Below are 20,406 nucleotides of genomic sequence, written 5' to 3'. Positions count from 1 at the left end.
GTTAGATTGTTGGCTCTGTGCATTGTTTGGTTCTCTTCTCCCTGTCTGTTTCTGTGTCTTTGTTTCTGTTGCAGGATGACAGGCAGGTAGAGGAGCTGTGATTGCTGCAAGGGTACACCTGTGATCTGTGCCTCGGTTCTTAATAAGCTGTGCCCTAATATGCTGGGTCTCTCTATTACTAGCAGGAACATCATCACTGTTTGCTTTTTAGTTTGTAATGATTCTCTACACACTCTACACTTGCACTGATCCCACATCCACTCCCTACACTACTAATTTACATGACCCCTAATTTACATCCAACTGTTTCTTTGTAAGCCCTTTTTATTGAATAAATACACTGTTATCCTTATTTTATGTGCCTTGTCACTGCCTGAAGTGCCTCAGTATCTGTCTATTCTTCCTTCATATATGAACCCGGTTATGACAGCTTTAAACAAGCACTGGTTGGCTACACACCTCATGCCGGGCTTATACAGATGTGTGTATTAGCACTTTGAAAGGTTTGAATGATTATATCCACATATCAATGTAGAATTATTAAATGTCAAAATGTGAATAGCTTACAAACAATTAGCATTCTAGAGGCTAGAGGCGATTCTAGGTTTTAAAACATGCTCAAAATGAATACTGGATATTAAAATGTATAATTAATCATTAGAGTACAACAAACCATGATAGAACATACAACTCTGACATCACTTTAACATGTTCTAAAAACCTTTAATCGTTTGTGTACATTAGTTTGAAAATGTATTTTTTTCATCCCAACAGTAGGGGGGTGCAAAAGCACCCCCTGCACCTGTTGTAAAACCCTCTATGCTACAGGCTGTGCACAGTTAGCTACTATAGTTCTCAATAAAGACATTTTAACATATGAACCATGTAGCCTTATGCACGACTTTATTTCACTCAATAAGGTTTGACAAAACAAGTCAGTGACGGCGGCGACGTAGCTACTAAGTAGGTGTGTTGTTTGGCGATGACGGCTTAGTGACGACGTACTTATCTCAGACGTACTTAGTAGGCGTAAGTATTTTGTAGACGTTCCTTACATGCCGTCGCCGCCACGTCGCCGCCAGTCTGTCGTTGGCAGGCCCATTCACTTCTATTCAAAAAATCCACACGGTCTGGCGGCGACGTATGGTTAGGGTGCTCCTTCTCCTGGTAAGCCTAGGAATGTCCCTTTCCGCTCGCCATACCAACCCTCAAATTAGGTGAGAAATTCACCCACACGTGTATGATCTACTGCCATGGGCGTAGATTTAGGGGGGGACGCTAGGTACTAGTCCCCACCAACATTTGTCATTTGAAAATGACAAAATTGTCCCCACCAATATTTTAGACAACTCCTTTGTAGTACAATTTGGATCGATTCCGAAAAAATATTTTGCACAATATATTTGAAAAACGCATTTCCTATTATTGTCCGTCGCCCAAAAAAGTTTTAAAAAGTTAATCAATGCGCCCTAGAGCCTGCGAAACTAGATTATGTCATTTAATAGGCTGAAGTGGCAGAGTCAGAAACACTGTGAATCTTGATTTACAGACAGAGAGCTGTCAGTAGTCTGACACGGTAAACTACTAAATACTCCAGGAAATAATAAAGCCTCATATTAGTATTTCATTTGGTCTCAGCATTGATATTTTTTACCCTTTTGTGTTTTTTCACCACCCAGAGAGTAAGTAGCTAGCAAGGTCGTTGTTAGTTAGCTAATAGGAGAACTACACACACAGTGCAAACCTGCAAGCCTTACATCCCCACCCATTCTACAATGGAAACATGTTTTGAAAGTTGTTAGAGTAGTAGAGCATGTAACTTTTGCTTGTATTAAATCTATCCCTAGCGTCTGCTATCTTTCGACCAGTGTGTTAGCAGCGGCTGGTCTTGTTGAAGCCAGAAGGATAAAGCTAATCTACCCACATAATGGGACCGTGCTAGTTTAGCATAGTACCAGCAGACTAGCAACTCAAAAGTGATTTTAACTAGTAATAAGTAGGCCTATAGATCCCTTGGATAGTAATATCCCATAATTGCGACCAATGTCAGCAGTCAACTAGCATGGTTAGTGACTGTATCATTTAAATTGATGAATTACTGTGCAGGAAAAACGGCACCCTGAAGCTACAGATGTAGAGCAGGTTGGTGATGAATCAGCATCAGAGGTTCAGGTGAGAAGTTGAATTGTCCACTTTGGTAAAGATTGCATGAAATTGCTGTTTTTTAAACGATGTTTAGACAATGTTACCCATGAATGTTATCATTCACACTTATACTTGTAGGTAGTAAAAAGGTATGAATATAAATCCATTATTTCATTGCTTAGAAGTCCAGTACAGATGATGTAGGCCTAGTACAGCTCCATAAAACCTGAACCAGTTACCTACGTATATATATATATATATATATATATATATATATATATATATATATATATATATATATATATATATATATATATATATATGTATATATTTTCTTTTGAGGGGGGGGGGGCCTTCAGTGTCCCTACCAAAGCTGAGACCAAACCTACGCCCTTGTCTACAGCTATTGACCAGCCACCACTGCTACACATGATCGACATCTAATGACCAGCCTCCACTGTGCTACAGTGCTACACATGCACATGTATGATTGATTCTGAATTTTGTCGTTTACATGTGCCCTTAAGTTCAGAATTCCTCTCTGCGTTTATATGCACGTGTTCGGCTTCGTAAGGAGAACAACGTTTTCTGATATACAGTCTTTCCTTGACATATTGTGCAAGCCAGGCATTACCTTTTAACTTAAAACACAATCTTCTCTTTTTTATTGCATTCGCGTTTTCAGTCAAACTTTAGGCCGTGCCATCCTTTTGCTTCCTAGCCCTGTAGTCTGTATTTGCACATATAAGCCTGCAGACAGACACTGCTCATTTAAGGAGTCTTCTGAATATTAACACAGGCGCCGTGCACGTACTTTTGCCAATAATATGTTTACGCAAAAAACAGAAACACATGCTAACCCTGACCCTCTTTAGTGATTGAAAGGCCGTCGTATACTCTTATAGAAGGCGATAAGTGATTTCCTGTTCTCATACAGTATTACAAATTAAGGCTATTGTAAGACTGGAGTTTCACATCCTCTGTGGAAATGCTTGACTTATGTTGCATGAAAATCATTGTGTCGCCATCTTCCACAACTTCCTTACTACTTATCTGGTTCAAACATGGACTTAAGAAACGTATCCCACTCCGGTAACAATTCAAGTGTTCCTAACATCTTTTATGAACTCAAAACATTTACATAAGTGTTAAAGCATTATTCAGAAGAAACTTCAAGTAATCATTTTTTTTTTTTTTTTTTTGCCTGTTTATCACAGACCAAAAATGCATTTGAGCATTTTGTAAAGGCATTACCTGAGATTGGGTTATGGTACAGACAAGTAATTGGAAGTATTGCATGTAACCAACGGCAACCATTGTTCAGTATAATAAAGACAAACTGTTTGTATGGATTTGGAGTAGCCTACAATTTTTAAATAATTGTATTTTTTTATTGTATAAAATTCTATTGTACATTTGATTTAGTCCCAAACCTCAATCTGCTAAACTTGAGTGGCAGGAGGTTCCCATATCCTCAGAGACACACAGCAGATTCCACAGTCAAGGTCATCTTTATTATCCCACAACGCCCCTTTAATGATGTACTCAGTGACAGATAGACTAACCCTAACCCAGCCCCTCCCCAAGCTATGCTGTCACACAGGAAGGATCTACACTTATATTTACTCATTTTCATTATATTGTGTTTGTAGTTGCGTGTTGTCAAGCTTAACATGTCCACCCTGTCATTGTCCATCCTATTGAATGTGTCCACAACAGGGTGGTTGATGGTTTGCTCGTATATTGTCAGCTTGCAGTTAATTTATAAAAAGTGCTGGAGCTTGACAAATATGCATTTCTAACAGCCTAAGGTCTCCTTAATACAACACATATGAAGGTAAATGGAAAATCTCAGATTTTTATTTTGGAAATTGTGAAGTCTCAAAGGCACTTTATGGTGATTTTGACCCAGGTCCCTAAGTTTAAATCTGCATTGTCTTTTGAATACCTTGAAACTGTTATTCATGCTTTTATCACTTCACGTTTAGATTACTGTAATTCCCTTTATGATGGTGTCCTCAGTCTCCCGTCTTCAGATGGTGCAGAATGCTGCTGCCAGAATTTTATCATCCATTAGGAAGTTTGATCACATCTCCCCAGTCTTTCCACTGGCTTCCTGTCCAGTATAGAACACATTTATGTTATTGTTTGTTTTTAAAGCTCTTAATGGACAGGCCCCTTTGGCCCCTTTGGCCCCTTGGAATTTCTCGGACCTCATACAACTACACGCACCTATTAGGTCACTGAGGTCTGCGGACAAACTACTTTTATACACCTTTATACTACTTTTATAGCACAAAGTGTGCTTTATAAATAAAATGTACTTACTTACCATCCCTTATCACATCAGCATTCTCCTACATAGCACCAAGGACATCTGTTTCTCATTGATTCTACATTTGGTACTATAACTTTTCTTTTGGAATCTGTTTCAATGCTTTAAGGTCAATGAAGATAATGTAATTGAACACCTTTGATGGGATTGACAGGCAAAAATAGAATAAGTCACAACCCTAACCCTACGATGGAAATGAAGTCGATGCCGTCTGTGAGGCAAACCCTTGCTTGTTCATGCGGCCTGTGGTCGTAACATTAGAGCACTTCCTTGTTTGTTGGATTATTAGAGACTCCTCATTCACTCTCACCACATTCTGCCTCTCCTCCACACACACAGTATCTCTCTCTGTTGTCTCACAATGGGTAGCTTTGTTGCCAACGAAGGACTCTCCATCTTTGTCATTGTGAGTTTCTAACTTTAGGACATTTGTCCACATTTCTGCTTTGTTATTGTAGTTTTAATAACAAATGTATGTGTCCTCAGCTGGTGTGGCTGGGGCTCAATGCCTTCCTGTTTGTTCATTTCTACATGGCCTTCTTGACTGAGCGGTGGTTCTACACCAGAGTTCTCCTGGGGGTGAGCTGTTCACAATCATCTTTAAAAAAACGACATTGTATATACACATGGTTTTTGTACATGTATTTACATTGTGAAGAATGTAATAATTAACAGGATATGGCTAATATAACACAGGCTTATTTGTTACAATTTAGGTCAATAAAAACTTCTTAAATTGTATTTGCTAAATGTACTTGCATTGTACACAAAACCTAATATAACACATACTTAATATAGTTAAAAAAACTTAAACTTAAAAAGAACTTCTGAAATTGTACTTTTCTTTTGTGCTGTGCCCATTTAACCCAAAATTACACAAGAAATACAACAAGTGTTGATGTATTAAGTCTGATACTGTCTGAGTACACAAGTTGACTGGAGCTGACTGCCAGGTGGTCACAACGGCAGAAGTGAAACTTTCAGGTGTTTTTTTTCCTGATCGTGTGTTTCTGGTCATATCTGTTTCTGCGTGTCATTATGTCTCTCTCACTCCCATTTCAATTAATTTGATCAAAAACTATTTACAAGGACATCAGAAAAAGTGTACACAAGAATCCCCTTGATTTCCTGTGTGATAGACATGTCAAGAAAAAAACAACATAAAAAAAACATTAATAGGTTAATATGACTCATTATACAAAATCCTCTTGTGGATGTTTGGACAGTTGGGCTGTGGTTGTTTGATGGCGTTGTACTGAGTGTGTCCCCTGTGTTGGCATGGTTAGCCCTAACCCTGTGTTGGCATGGTTAGCCCTAACCCTGTGTTGGCATGGTTAGCCCTAACCCTGTGTTGGCATGGTTAGCCCTAACCTTGTGTTGGCATGGTTAGCCCTAACCCTGTGTTGGCATGGTTAGCCCTAACCTTGTGTTGGCATGGTTAGCCCTAACCTTGTGTTGGCATGGTTAGCCCTAACCCTGTGTTGGCATGGTTAGCCCTAACCCTGTGTTGGCATGGTTAGCCCTAACCCTGTGTTGGCATGGTTAGCCCTAACCCTAACCCTGTCTTGGCAGGATGCCCTGTCCTGGGCGAGGGCCCCTGCCGCCTGTCTGAACTTCAACTGCATGCTCATCCTGCTCCCAGTGTGTAGAAACCTTCTGTCTTTCCTGCGCGGGACCATTCAGGTGATCCTCAACTTCGTGTTGTGTTTTTCTCACGTCACATACTGTAGTACAATAAAAATATCTAAAACCGTAAAGACCTGTTTTGTTCTAAGGCACGTCTTAGTAAGGTCATTTTAAGAAGGTATTGACAAGTGATACAGTGGTTTATAAATGCGTACTGATGACTGTGTGGATATTTAAATTGTGTTTAGTGTTGCAGCCGTACAGCTGCCCGACAGCTGGATCGAAATCTGACGTTCCACAAGCTGGTGGCGTACATGATCGCCTTTCACACAGGTAGTCCTCCACACGCAAACACTACTCTAGGAAGAGTTTTTACTCTGTGGTATTTTCAAACTTTCGATTGTCACTTTAATTTATGAATGTGTATTTATTAACTCAACTATATTATTCAAGTTTTAAAAAAATATCTCTCTCTGTTCCTTTCTCCGGGGGTCCAGCGGTCCATATCATCGCCCACCTGTTCAACTTTGAGTGGTTCATGGACGCACAGCTGCTGGGGAGCAACCAGCTGCCGCATGTCCTCTCTCAGATTGGTAACGGGGACAATGCCTCCTACCTGAACCCAATCAGAAGCAACCAGACTGTAAGTCTTTTGTCTTCATATGAGAATTCATAGAAGATTTTCTTGTGAAATTATATCCTTAGTAAAGTACCAAAAAAAAACACAAACCATAGTCAGACAGGCTTAAATATAAACACTATGATTAAACACTATATCAGTTTGTCAGTTTCACGATATTAACCCTAACCCATCATGTCACTTCATCATATTAACTCTAACCCATCATGTCACTTCATCATATTAACTCTAACCCATCATGTCACTTCATCATATTAACTCTAACCCATCATGTCACTTCATCATATTAACTCTAACCCATCATGTCACTTCATCATATTAACTCTAACCCATCATGTCACTTCATCATATTAACTCTAACCCATCATGTCACTTCATCATATTAACTCTAACCCATCATGTCACTTCATCATATTAACTCTAACCCATCATGTCACTTCATCATATTAACTCTAACCCATCATGTCACTTCATCATATTAACTCTAACCCATCATGTCACTTCATCATATTAACTCTAACCCATCATGTTACCATCTGGATTTCTTCACTTATTCCCATGGTACCGATTCCATTTAAATGACGGGACTTGCAACTTCTGCACATGTTATTAAAGGTAATTAAGCACACTGATTGTGTGCACGTGTGTGACATGGTGATCTATGACTGTGTCATCAGCAGTGAAATAAAGGACAAAGGGAATTACTCTACATAATCCCAAAAGGCATAATGTATTATTCAGGCTGTATGCAACATTAGCTGTTTTTAACCTAACCCTAACCCTTTATGTAACAATGGAAATATAAAAGGGAAGTGGGAGAAGTACAAATACAAAAATGTATGATACACTTGAGTCAGTACTACAATAGAAGAAACATTTGGTAATTTACAGATAACTTCAAACCTAATTTCTCTTCCTGTAAACAGAACCCTACTATTGTGATGTTCACCACAATCGCTGGTCTGACGGGCGTGGCTATCACCCTGTCCCTCATCCTCATCATCACCTCATCCATGGAGGTCATCCGGAGGTCATACTTTGAGGTGTTCTGGTACACCCACCACCTCTTCATCATCTTCTTCATTGGCCTGGTTTTCCATGGATTTGGGTGAGTGGGATGTCTCACGACAGGTTTAGCAGCATCAGTTGGAATCCGAAAACACTAACAATACATCTCATAGTAACATACTAATACATATCTATAGTATTGTCTTACTGCTGACAGTTGTAAGTTTAAATGTGTAAAGTATAAATGCTAGTCAATCTGTACACCGCACACAAGACCTGCAGTTTTACTATAGCTATTACTGAATCATATAGTATAGTTTTATTATAGTTCTTGAAAAGAAGGCCAAACATCGCTACTATGGCTATAGGTGAAAGGTTGTGATGAGTTACAACACAATGGATACATGAACAATGTGATCTGACATCTACGTGTCTAGAGACATTCAGAGGTCTACTAACTCCTCTGCATGTGTGTTTACACCCCTGCATGTGTGTGGGGAATGTTACACCAAGACGACACTGCGGGATGTGGTAACATAACCTGTGACTTGTCTGGACCACAGGCGTATTGTGAGAGGACAGACAGCCAGCAGCCTGGACAAACACAAACCGCTGCAATGCAAAGACCAGTTTGAGGCCTGGGGGCAAAACGGAACCATTTGCCCTCAACCTGAGTTTGCCGGGAACCCCCCAATGGTGAGCATGCTCTCCAGTCTCTTCCAGAACATGACATGTTTACACTCCTGAGCCAGGCTCTAGACCTGCTTTCTGAGAACCGTCCTTTGGCCTTGTTGCAGACATGGAAGTGGGTGGTGGGCCCCATGATCCTCTATGTGTGTGAGAGGCTGGTGCGTTTCGTCCGCTCCCAGCAGAAGGTGGTCATCACCAAGGTCTGTCTTTTTCAATGTTTCATATTTGATTCGTTTTTAGCTTTTTTCCATAAGCAGTGTACAAATTGCGCGTATGGAAAGTACAGCAGGTAGTTCCAGGAGTCTCCCGCTGAGTCACCGGAGTCAGTCTCTCGCTGAAAACGTCCTGGTGCTGATCCCCCAGGTGGTGATGCACCCCTCCAAGACCCTGGAGCTACAGATGAAGAGGAAGGGGTTCAGGATGGAGGTGGGTCAGTACGTCTTCATGCAGTGCCCTTCTGTCTCCAGTCTGGAGTGGCACCCCTTCACCCTCACCTCGGCCCCCGAGGAGGACCACTTCAGCGTCCACATCCGCATCGTGGGCGACTGGACGCAGGGCCTCTACAAGGCTTGTGGAGGCGACTGCGCGGCGCCCCAGGATGCCTGGAAACTGCCCAAGTATGTTTCTTTACACACTCTGTATGTTTGTAAACTTTACTGTATGTTTTACAACACCCCCCTCTCCCTGTGATCATTTTCTTTTCTTGTTTTTATGTTCAAATATGTGTGCGTTTAATTGTTTTACAAGTGATGTAAATGTGTGATTGTGATGTAGGATGTGCATGGAGAAAATGCATTCCCGTGTGTTTAAAGCTGTCCTAACCACTGAGCCAAAGGCAGTTGTGGGATGCGGTGGGTTATGTTGTAACAAAGAGAAGTTGTTATCAGGAAGGAGCATGTAAGAGGATATTTAGTGAAAAGGATTTTGTAAGAGTTCAAAAGTTTCCATGATTTCCATATAGCAGACTCTACTGACCTAGAGGAGGAAGAAGGTTTAGAAGCCACTTGAGCCTGTGGAAAGTGAAATGACAGCCCTAACCTGACCCTAATGACAGCCCTAACCTAACCCTAATGACAGCCCTAACCTGACCCTAATGACAGCCCTAACCTAACCCTAATGACAGCCCTAACCTAACCCTAATGACAGCCCTAACCTGACCCTAATGACAGCCCTAACCTAACCCTAATGACAGCCCTAACCTAACCCTAATGACAGCCCTAACCTAACCCTAATGACAGCCCTAACCTAACCCTGACCCTAATGACAGCCCTAACCTAACCCTGACCCTAATGACAGCCCTAACCTAACCCTGACCCTAATGACAGCCCTAACCTAACCCTGACCCTAATGACAGCCCTAACCTAAAAAAACACTCAAGCAAATTCATTCATATCCAACCATCCAGATAACGTTTTAATGGGTTACAGCCGGGACAGTCTCAGAACTTTATCATGCCATAAACAGATACTTCCAATAAATAGCTACAGAATATAGGACACATTTTCTCTGATATACATTTGTATATGTAGCTAACAATAAAATAAATATGCAGTTTTACACTTTATACAAAGACATGAACATAGTTCAGACTGAGTAAATAATCCGGGATCAGAAGGGCACAGCTCTGACAGCGGCGGTGTGCCCCTCGCTCGCAGGATGGCCATCGACGGTCCGTTTGGCACCGCCAGTGAAGACGTCTTCGGATACGAGGTGGTGATGCTCGTGGGTGCTGGCATCGGGGTCACTCCCTTTGCCTCCATCCTCAAGTCAGTGTGGTACAAACACATCCAGAAGAACCAGAACGTCTTCACCAAGAAGGTGAGCTTGCTCAGAGGCAATCTGTTTTATCCAATCAGTTCTGATAATGAGCTGATAATGTATATTTTTTATCTTGTATCGTCCAACCTACTGATAGGTTTTCTTTTTAGCAGTGTATTCTAATGCCCTGGTAATACCACACCCGCTATAAAGGAGGCCTGCCATGCCAAGCAGATCTCACCACACTGCACAGCATATTTATTACCTCAGACAGAACGCATCGCATCAGACTCGTCCCATCATGTCCCAGCCTGCTGATGTCTGACTTCTGCCCTTCAACGTCTTCTGTGTCAGATCTACTTCTACTGGCTGTGTCCTGAGACCCAGGCCTTTGAGTGGTTTGCAGACCTGCTGCAGTCTCTGGAGGGCCAGATGACAGAGAAGGGGATGGGTGACTTTCTCAGCTACAACATTTACCTCACCAGGTGGAAAGAGACTGAAGTAAGAAAATACAAACTCACAACACATAAATAACTTGCATGTAATAGTTAACATAGCAGCCTCCTGAGACCACTCAGTAGTATCAATGTCTTTATGATTAATTAATTATAATTATTCAATGTTAAAGGCAGCCCACTTCAGAGTTCACCATGAATCTGAGAGCGACCCCATCACCGGTCTGAAGCAGAAGACTCTCTATGGGAAGCCCAACTGGGACAGCGAGTTCAGCTCCATAGGAACCAATCACCCAGGGTGAGTGTGTTCCCATGGAAATGGCTCAATGGAAACAGACACTGTTAGGTCAATTGACCTATGATGATGTGTGCAACAGGAGATATTGAGTCTTTCAAGAAAAATGATGTTGTAATATTGTAACACTGTTTGTGTGTGTGTGTTTGGGCCTGCAGGAGTAAGGTGGGAGTGTTCCTCTGTGGCCCCACCCAGCTTGCTGAAGCTCTGGGGAAGCAGTGTCAGTCCCACACGGAGGGAGGCGTGAAGTTCATATTTAACAAAGAAAACTTTTAGCTTCCAGAGTACTTATAGCACCTACTATAACACCAACTGGGACACCTACTATAACACCAACTGGGACACCTACTATAACACCAACTGGGACAACATATTCTATAACTCCAACTTCTACACCATCCACTTCTATGACACCAACTTCTATAAAACCACTTCTGCAACACCAAACATATTTAATATGAGTAACAATATTGGTGATAATGTCATGAATACATGTTGGCTTTCTTGCACAAATATGTGGAACTTCTCTTTAGTTGCACAAATATGTGGAACTTCTCTGTATTTGCCAACAGAGCACAGAAACTGGAACTGGAAAGTCTCTGTTGAAAATGTCTTCCCTTTTCTAAATAGTTTATCTAAATTCGAATCTAGCTTTATTCGGATAATGCATTTTTTTGGGGCAACTGCTATTATCCGAATATATATGGCAGTGAATAAACTGAATCATTGGCCGAAAGCATGTCATTTCCCAGTACGGTACGTGGCGCAGTTTTTATTACAACTAGTGGTGATACAGCCCTTTCCGCTTGACTTCTTCACCACTACCAACAACAACATCAACATTTTGAGAAAGACTGCGAACGGAGAGCAACGTGAAGCTACGTCCCCTCTACATTTCGTGCATGATGACAATAGGAGTACTGCAAATGCAAACGGCGCTATTGGCTCGCGTTGTTTGTTTTTGCAGGGCCGGGGCTCCCGGCAGCGACAACTTATCATCTTTTTCGACTTCCAGGTCACGACCTGGGAGGGAGGGCGGCGGGATCTCAAGCATGCGCAAAGACGCAGAGTCCAGTTAATAGTCCAATTCATCGTTTACAAGCATGCAATGTCCGAATTATCAATCGACTCGGATCGAGTTATCTCGGGGTGTCGATCGGATCGTAGTCGGACCGCAATTATTCGAACAAAGGCGTTTACAAGAAACGGATCATTTTATTTCAGTCCATGTAAGAGTGTTTCTTCAGTCTGTGATCAACAAAACACTTGAAAACGTTGTGTTGCTAGGGACAAGGTGTTGCTACGGAAGGTTTTTAATAGGCTATAGATACAGTAGGCCTACACCTGTAAATTAGAACAGTGCATCTAGCCTTGGTTTAGGCTTTTAAAAGATTCAGGGATTTTTACATTTAAAAACACAATTCTCTTTTAGTAAGGATATTTAGATTCACAACGTTTTAGACTAAGTGAGCCAAAGCAGCTATCAAAGTCAGATTGTGAATAAAACATGCAAAATATGATAATTACAGCAGTGGCCTACTCTTCCACTCCTTAAAAAGGCGATTGATTGCTAGATTGCTAGACATACAGAGAACCTCAAAGTCCATTGAAACCTCTTTCCTATCAAAATTTAACTTCTCACTACTATTTTTAAACTGCAACTTGTAAATGCTAGCTTTTGAAACAGAGCAACTTGTGATGTCACAAGTTGCAGCATCAACTTTGTCACGCCCCAAAATGTACAATTACCCGCCCTCTGGTTTTCTGGAGATGCTCTTCCGACCTTATGTTCATCACAACCGCAAGCTGTCGTATTATGTTGTCGCTAATAGTTATTAGCAATGCTAACGTATCCTGCCTGTATCTAGCATTGGAACAATGTGTGATGATTCAGTTTATTGGCTATGGGGCTAACGTTATTTCATGTTCCTGACTGTGTTTCATTCAAATAAATAACCGATGTTGTCATGTAAATCTACAATTCAAGATGCATGTTTGTCCAGATCTATTTTTCAGCAAGACAGCTAGTCTAGAGCTAACTGAAGCTGAGTTGAATCACGATAGTTTTTTTGCTAAGCTGTAGTGCTAACCTTACCCACCTAAGTCGATCCTGTTTGCTTCGACATCAGAAGCGGAAACAATTAACGTAATCATTTCAAATGATATCTAGTCAATCTGTTGAAAACAGTGTTGTGTAGACACAATAGATGTATTTGTATGTTTTTATTTCAAGTCGCCACCTTGTTTCAATGAGTTCTGTTGGCCGCGTTGCGTCTTTGCTCCGTAGCTTCACTCATTGTAAACCAACCAATCAGCGCGCTGCTCATCCATATATTCATTAGCATACCATAAAAGGAGAAAAGCTAGCGTTTTTTTCCCGGAACAAATTCAATGGAAGCATCAGGGGGCATAGAACAGCACCCAGGCCATTTTCAGCCCAACCAATGTCACATACCCTATTCGGAGACCTTAAGGAACGATGTGAAACACCCAAAAAACCCAGTCAATCACCCCTTTAAGAGTTACCTCACAATGTTGTTTAAGTTTTCATGTTTTTCTGACTAACACGCTTTCTGTTCATACAAACACAGCTGACCGACCCTGTAAATTCACCTTGTGTTTGTTTCTTCTGGTCAGAGCTTGTCTTTGCAGCGCAGAGCAAGGGCGTAGGTTTGGTCTCAGCTTTGGTAAGGACACTGCCCCCCCCCCCCCCCCCCCAAAATTAAAAAATAATATATATATGTAGGTAATTGGTTCAGGTTTTACGGGACTGTACCAGGCCTACATCATCTGTACTGGAATTCTGAGCAATGAAATAATGAATTATATTTGGGCATCCCGATTTATAGCACCATTTAACTACCTACAAGTATAAGGATGAATGATAACATTCATGGGTAACATTGTCTTAACATCCCTTAAAAAACAGAAATGTAATGCAATCTTTACCAAAATGGACAATTCAACTTCTCAACTGAACCCCTGATGCTGATTCATCACCAACCTGCTCTACATCTGTAGCTTCAGGGTGCTGTTTTTCCTGCACAGTGATTTAGCAATTATAGTTAGTGTTAGCAATACTGACACTAACCATGCTTAGTTGACAGCTGACATTGGTCGAGATTACAGGGATAGCCATATTACTATCCAAGGGATCTACTACTTATTACTAGTTAATATCACTTTTGAGTTGCTAGCCTGCTGGTACTAGGCTAATTAGCACGGTCCCATTATGTGGGTAGATTAGCTTTATAATTCTGGCTTCAAAAAGACCAGCCGCTGCTAACACACTGGTCGAAAGATAGCAGACGCTAGGGATGGATTTAATACAAGCAAAAGTTACATGCTCTACTACACTTACAACTTTCAAAACATGTTTTCCATTGTAGAATGGGTGGCGATGTAAGGCTAGCAGGTTTGCACTGTGTGTATAGTTTTCGTGCTAGCTAACTAACAACGACCTTCTTGATAGCTACTCTTTGGGTGGTGAAAAAACTTCGGATACATCTGTTCTTTTTGGGTGACATTTTCTTATCTACAAAACACAAAAGGTTCAAAAATACCTAATATGAGGCTTTATTATTTCCTGGCTTATTTAGTAGTTTACAGTGTCAGACTACTGACAGCTCTCTGTCTGCAAGTCAAGATTCAAGAAGTGTTTCTGACTGCCACTTCAGCCAATTAAATGACATCTTGTCTCGCAGGCTCGAGGGCGCATTGGTTAACTTAGATTTTTTTTTCACTTTTCTGGGCGACGAACAATAATACGAATGAGTTTTGCAAATATATTGTGCAAAATATATTTTTCGGAATCGATCCAAATTGCAGCATAAAGGAGTTCGTTAAATTGTTGGTGTGGACAATTTTGTCATCCTAAAATATTGGTGGGGACTAGTAGGCCTACCTTCCTAAATCCTTAACCTACGCCCATGGCGCAGAGTAATGTGCTTTGGAGCTGGCAGGTGCCATGTAGAATCAAGAAGGCTGTTTTTAACGTATGTTTGCGGAAGTAAAATGCTTAAGTTGCCTACGCTGGTGTTGTGCCGCAATCAGTGGTCTATCGAAAACTGTGACCACCAGGGGTTACTGTTTAGTAAATGTTAAGTTATACAATTAGCTAAATGTAGGCTACTAGAATCTAGTACATTTAACGTTAACTAGATGGTAGAACATGAGCTTAGATGCTACAACTATTTTGCTACTGCCATTCAACTGTGATAACATTTTTAAAAGATTAAACATGGTGCAAATGTAACTTAATACCTTTGAACAGTGTTGTCATACAACTGTTTCTCAATGACACGGCTGATTTGATTGGAACATTTCTGCGGCTATATTTGAAAAATAACGTCTCATCGAAGGCAATGGAGTTGAGCAACTCTTCCTCTCTATGGCTCTGAGCCGGACTAAGTAGCTGGCTTAGCTAGCTAGCACTATGCTAACGCACGCCTAATATCAGTACTGCTTGCTAGTAGTTAATGGATACTGGATACATTTCGTTTTGTAGTCCACTGTAGTCTGACGTCATCTACTTCACGAGCGCCTCAAGTACAGAAACTGCAGAGATGTGAATAAAACTACGGTTTGGCGCGAAGACGTGTCCTGTCTACCTCAGACACAGTGAGGCTGAAGATAATTGTGTTGGTAATTCGGTGTGTCATACTAATGTTCCTTCTTTTTACGAATGTCAAATGCTTTTGTGTGTTAACAAATTAATTATATATTGTGTGTGTTAACCTATAGAATCCCATATCTTACATTTCTAGCCCTTTGGGTAGAGACAGCAGTTGAACTAGCTAGCCTACTGTACTGGTACTGTAAAGCTAGCCTTACTGTAGCCTAATATAATTACAAGTGTGTCAGTGTTGTTTTCTCAAATGTATTTAATTAAATGACCAATGAAATGGCAGAGATGGAAAGCGGGTGTCAGTGTTCCCTGAGCGAGGCGCTAGAAGATGTCTCTCAGCAAGGCTACGCTCAGTCAGTGGCCCTCCAGGAGAAACAGCAAACTCTCAGCTGTCTGCAGGTGAACACTGACTAGCAGTGACTGGCATCCTGCCACCCTGTGATCTATTTGATTGTAAAGCATCTTAACTTAGAGAGTAACTTCCTGCACCCCTGGCAATATTTATCAATGGAAAAAGATGCGTAAAGCTTCAGTGGTGGAGCCTGCAGAGGTCCCAGGTTCAGCTGCCCACCTTCAGATACAAGCATCTGCCAACACATTACTTGACAACCGAAAATGTCCATTAAATACCAAGGCATTTGAGTGGGTGGTGGGAGTGTTGAGCTGCATGTTAGTGACATCAGTGTGTATCCAGGCCAGGCTGGCAGATGTAACCCAGGAAGGGGAGGAGGCTGGGATGGAGCTGAGATCTGTCAGCAGGCAAGTGCTCCTGGTGGAGGGAGAGATGGAGCTGCTGCAGAGACACATGGACACCCTCACCTCCAGCTCCCTGTCTGCTCACAACCTGAACACCCAGCTGGGCTTGCAGATACAGGAGCATGAGGGGCGCTTTCACCTGGACCTGGCAGGGTACAACACCTATAGAAACAATATGGAGGGCCACAAGGCAGCCGTGCTGCAGGCAGAGAGGCTGACGAAGGGTCACAGGGAGCTGGAGGAGACCAGGGCGAAGGTTCAGGCGCTGATGCAGAAACAGGAGGAGCTGAGCAGTGACCTGAGGAACCCAGAGGGCATGGCTGTGAGGCAGGAGCAGGTCAGAGGGCATGGCTGTAAGGCAGGAGCAGGTCAGAGGGCATGGCTGTGAGGCAGGAGCAGGTCAGAGGGCATGGCTGTGAGGCAGTAGCAGGTCAGAGGGCATGGCTGTGAGGCAGGAGCAGGTCAGAGGGCATGGCTGTAAGGCAGGAGCAGGTCAGAGGGCATGGCTGTGAGGCAGGAGCAGGTCAGAGGGCATGGCTGTGAGGCAGTAGCAGGTCAGAGGGCATGGCTGTGAGGCAGGAGCAGGTCAGAGGGCATGGCTGTGAGGCAGGAGCAGGTCAGAGGGCATGGCTGTGAGGCAGGAGCAGGTCAGAGGGCATGGCTGTGAGGCAGGAGCAGGTCAGAGGGCATGGTTGTGAGGCAGGAGCAGGTCAGAGGGCATGGCTGTGAGGCAGGAGCAGGTCAGAGGGCAAGGCTGTGAGGCATGAGCAGGTCAGAGGACATGGTTGTAAGGCAGGAGCAGGTCAGAGGGCATGGCTGTGAGGCAGGAGCAGGTCAGAGGGCATGGCTGTGAGGCAGGAGCAGGTCAGAGGGCATGGCTGTGAGGCAGGAGCAGGTCAGAGGACATGGCTGTGAGGCAGGAGCAGGTCAGAGGGCATGGCTGTGAGGCAGGAGCAGGTCAGAGGGCATGGTTGTGAGGCAGGAGCAGATCAAAGGTCATAGAGGATTTCAAGATTGTACAAGGATGGATGGCTGTCTGTAGTCCTGGAGGATGCCAGTGTCATAGACACTAGTTGGACCATCCTCCTTTAAATAGAATTGTGTACTTAATCAGTGTTGGGAATGATACTTTCAAAAGGAATTTTGTTACAGAATACAAATGTATTTTGTAACGTATTCCGTTACGTTACTCAATCTGAGGAACATATTCTGTATACTTGGATTACTTCCACCTTGAATTGCATTTTTTTTAAGTGTAGGAATGCGGACATCAAATCCTGCTTACTAAACTGTGATTTCCCGATAACGATGGATCTTAGTTGTTACGAGGGTTCTCTACTAGCAAAATAACTAACTATCGTTATTTCTTACGTGCCTTTTACGAACTACTACTACTAGTGGATGAGAAGTATGCTTTGGCCAACCATGGTACGTGAGTTAGCAACCCCCGGGCATGTGATGGCTGGGGATGCATTGGCAATGCTTTTGGCCAAGAAGGAGAGGCAATGACATGGGAGCGATATATGTAGTTGTGTTCGTACAGTGTAGAAACAACCAGATAAATGTAGTTGTGTTCGTACAGTGTAGAAACCACCAGATAGATGTAGTTGTTTTCGTACAGTGTAAAAACAACCAGATAAATGTAGTTGTGTTCGTACAGTGTAGAAACAACCAGATAAATGTAGTTGTGTTCGTACAGTGTAAAAACAACCAGATAAATGTAGTTGTGTTCGTACAGTGTAAAAACAACCAGATAAATGTAGTTGTGTTCGTACAGTGTAAAAACAACCAGATAGATGTAGTTGTGTTCGTACAGTGTAGAAACCACCAGATAGATGTAGTTGTGTTCGTACAGTGTAGAAACCACCAGATAGATGTAGTTGTGTTCGTACAGTGTAGAAACAACCAGATAGATGTAGTTGTGTTCGTACAGTGTAGAAACCACCAGATAGATGTAGTTGTGTTCGTACAGTGTAGAAACCACCAGATAGATGTAGTTGTGTTCGTACAGTGTAGAAACCACCAGATAGATGTAGTTGTGTTCGTACAGTGTAGAAACAACCAGATAGAACTTCTGGGAAATGCATGGGTTGCCTTAATTTATTTAGAGAGTGAATAAGCTTGTGAAACAGATAAGTATTGTAATGTAATCCATTGATTTCAACAATGTAACTGTATTCTAAATACCAATTATTTCAATAGTTACTGTAACAGAGTACAGTTACTGATAATTTGTATTCTGAATACGTAACGCCGGTACATGTATTCCGTTACTCCCCAACACTGCTCATTATTTTATATTATTCAGGGATAATGCTTTTAAAACTCTGTTGTTTTTTCAGAGAGAGATTGATGAAGTGAAGGATCAGATCTCAGGCCTCAGAAAGACCATGAGTCAGCAGAGAGAGTTGCTCCTCGGGGAGTTTGAGAGTCACTCACGCATAAAAAAACACATAGAGGTAGGCTTGTGACAGGAGAGGCCAGAAGGGAATATTTTGTGTCTTACATTTTTGTCTAGTTTCAATTGTGTAAGTGTGTGCGTGTGTGTGTTGTTGTGTGTGTGCGTGTGTGTGTGCGTGTGTGTGTGTGTGTGTCTTCAGATCCAGACCAGGCGCTACGAGGCCATAGTGAAGCGTCTGCACTGCCAGCTGAAGAAGGCCCAGGCAAGCCACGGCCAGGTGACTGCTGACATCCAGCACCTGCAGGGACAGGTGGACACACTCAGGACACAGCTGGAGACATCGGAGGTGGATCCCCTCCTGACTGATCCTCCAGAGAGCGTCCTGGAAAGGTGATGGAGCTGGGGGACATGGTTTGTTATTGGGTCCATCCACAGGTGCTCTTGTTTTGTGGAAACACGTTTAGGCAGCTGCTAACAGTGAACAGCAGGGGGCAGTCTTTAGGCAGCTGCTAACAGTGAACAGCAGGGGGCAGTCTTTAGGCAGCTGCTAACAGTGAACAGCAGGGGGCAGTCTTTAGGCAGCTGCTAACAGTGAACAGCAGGGGGCAGTCTTTAGGCAGCTGCTAACAGTGAACAGCAGGGGGCAGTCTTGTCAGTCATATGTCATTACAGAAACGTAAGCTCAGCATTTTACACTTAAACACCTTTATTCTTATTTTTTTCTTGTAGATTCTAACACCAAGAACCATGGGCATTGTTTTCTAGTGTGGTTGCACCCCAAACAGAGCGTGTAACAGATAGAGATGATAGCCCCACAGTGTTTTACCTTAGTGAGAGATGATGGCCTCTGTCCTCAGGAAGAATCCACTTCAGCAGTGTTGAAGCCTGTTCTGCTCTGCTGATGCTCATGATGAAATGAACTAATCTCATAACAAAAGACTGTGACAGGCGCTCTGCTCTTGTTAATGATGTTAAATAGGCTGTGCTACCTGAGGGAGCCCTGGGAGGTTTGCTCAGTCTGTTGTCAGTGTAATGTCAGTTTCTGTGTTGACGTGTGGGACTGTGTTTGGACGTTTGGAATTCCTTCCCCTCCAGATCACTTCTGACAAATCTGCTTTGGATGAGTTTGTGTTCTGTTGAGTTTTGTTGATCTAACCAGTCTGGGTTCAGAGTTTAAACAAGATGTAAATATTCTACAAGCTTATACATTAAGGCTCATTTAGAGTTGTAGAAACAGTTAAATAAATGTACAGGATTTATTCTTTACAGTGAGCTTTTTTCACTAATATTTGATGTGCTGTTGATGTGATTTTTTGTTTATACATTACTGTAACATTGAATTTATATTATTTTACCAGTTTTGAGAAGATATCCTGAAAACTAATCTTTGCATTCACATGTGAAGTCAAATAAACTGGAATACATTGAGACCTTTATAGTAGTGTTCTATAGGGTAGTGTTTGACACAGGTGTTGAGTCTGAATTAGAGGCTGGGGGAGGCTGAATTAGAGGCCAAGGGAGGTTTCATTCGAGGCTGTATTAGAGGCTGTCGTTCTTTTGGTTCATGCTGTTCCAGCTTCCGCTCCACTGGCTCAGTTGCGTGTATTTGAGAGGACAGCTCCTGCTGGCTAACAAGGCCATGTGTGTGTATGTGAGTGAGTTTGTGTGTA

The 20,406-nt window shown here is 42.4% G+C and overlaps 2 protein-coding genes across 3 annotated transcripts; both read left to right on the top strand.

Annotated features, from left to right (window-relative positions):
• The first annotated feature begins 4,785 nt into the window (after window positions 1-4,785).
• cybb (cytochrome b-245, beta polypeptide (chronic granulomatous disease)) lies at window positions 4,786-12,926 on the top strand. Its single transcript, XM_084668665.1, has 13 exons — window positions 4,786-4,886; window positions 4,967-5,059; window positions 6,053-6,163; window positions 6,355-6,439; window positions 6,604-6,749; window positions 7,673-7,854; window positions 8,318-8,450; window positions 8,552-8,644; window positions 8,808-9,061; window positions 10,100-10,262; window positions 10,557-10,703; window positions 10,831-10,955; window positions 11,111-12,926. Exons 1-13 carry the CDS (start codon window positions 4,842-4,844, stop codon window positions 11,226-11,228), a joined length of 1,695 nt encoding a protein of 564 aa, XP_084524791.1. The 5' UTR covers window positions 4,786-4,841; the 3' UTR covers window positions 11,229-12,926.
• Window positions 12,927-15,347: 2,421 nt separating this feature from the next.
• Window positions 15,348-20,166, top strand: ccdc122 (coiled-coil domain containing 122). 2 transcript variants are annotated; one of them, XM_084668667.1, is made up of 4 exons: window positions 15,348-15,978; window positions 16,274-16,672; window positions 18,678-18,794; window positions 18,936-19,130. In XM_084668667.1, exons 1-4 carry the CDS (start codon window positions 15,844-15,846, stop codon window positions 19,128-19,130), a joined length of 846 nt encoding a protein of 281 aa, XP_084524793.1. In that variant the 5' UTR covers window positions 15,348-15,843. The 2 variants fall into 2 exon arrangements, with proteins under 2 accessions (XP_084524793.1, XP_084524792.1); XM_084668666.1 differs by lacking the exon at window positions 15,348-15,978 and adding an exon at window positions 19,466-20,166 and having other exon boundaries at window positions 15,985-16,672; window positions 18,936-19,126.
• Window positions 20,167-20,406: the final 240 nt, after the last annotated feature.

Source organism: Hypomesus nipponensis, chromosome 12 (genome assembly GCF_054491055.1).
Source record: "Hypomesus nipponensis isolate SF chromosome 12, ASM5449105v1, whole genome shotgun sequence".
Classification (NCBI taxonomy): domain Eukaryota; kingdom Metazoa; phylum Chordata; class Actinopteri; order Osmeriformes; family Osmeridae; genus Hypomesus; species Hypomesus nipponensis.
The sequence above is the reverse complement of the archived record's forward strand: the minus strand, read 5'-3'. Positions and strand labels throughout refer to the sequence as shown.

Bases quoted from the DNA above. Each gene is read 5' to 3' on its own strand.
- cybb (XM_084668665.1), top strand. From the start codon at position 4,842: ATGGGTAGCTTTGTTGCCAACGAAGGACTCTCCATCTTTGTCATT. The intron at 8,645-8,807 runs GTCTGTCTTTTT...CTGATCCCCCAG, and splicing joins AGAAGGTGGTCATCACCAAG to GTGGTGATGCACCCCTCCAA. The intron at 10,263-10,556 runs GTGAGCTTGCTC...CTTCTGTGTCAG, and splicing joins AGAACGTCTTCACCAAGAAG to ATCTACTTCTACTGGCTGTG.
- ccdc122 (XM_084668666.1), top strand. From the start codon at position 16,097: ATGCGTAAAGCTTCAGTGGTGGAGCCTGCAGAGGTCCCAGGTTCAGCT. The intron at 16,673-18,677 runs GTCAGAGGGCAT...TTGTTTTTTCAG, and splicing joins TGGCTGTGAGGCAGGAGCAG to AGAGAGATTGATGAAGTGAA. The intron at 18,795-18,935 runs GTAGGCTTGTGA...GTGTGTCTTCAG, and splicing joins GCATAAAAAAACACATAGAG to ATCCAGACCAGGCGCTACGA.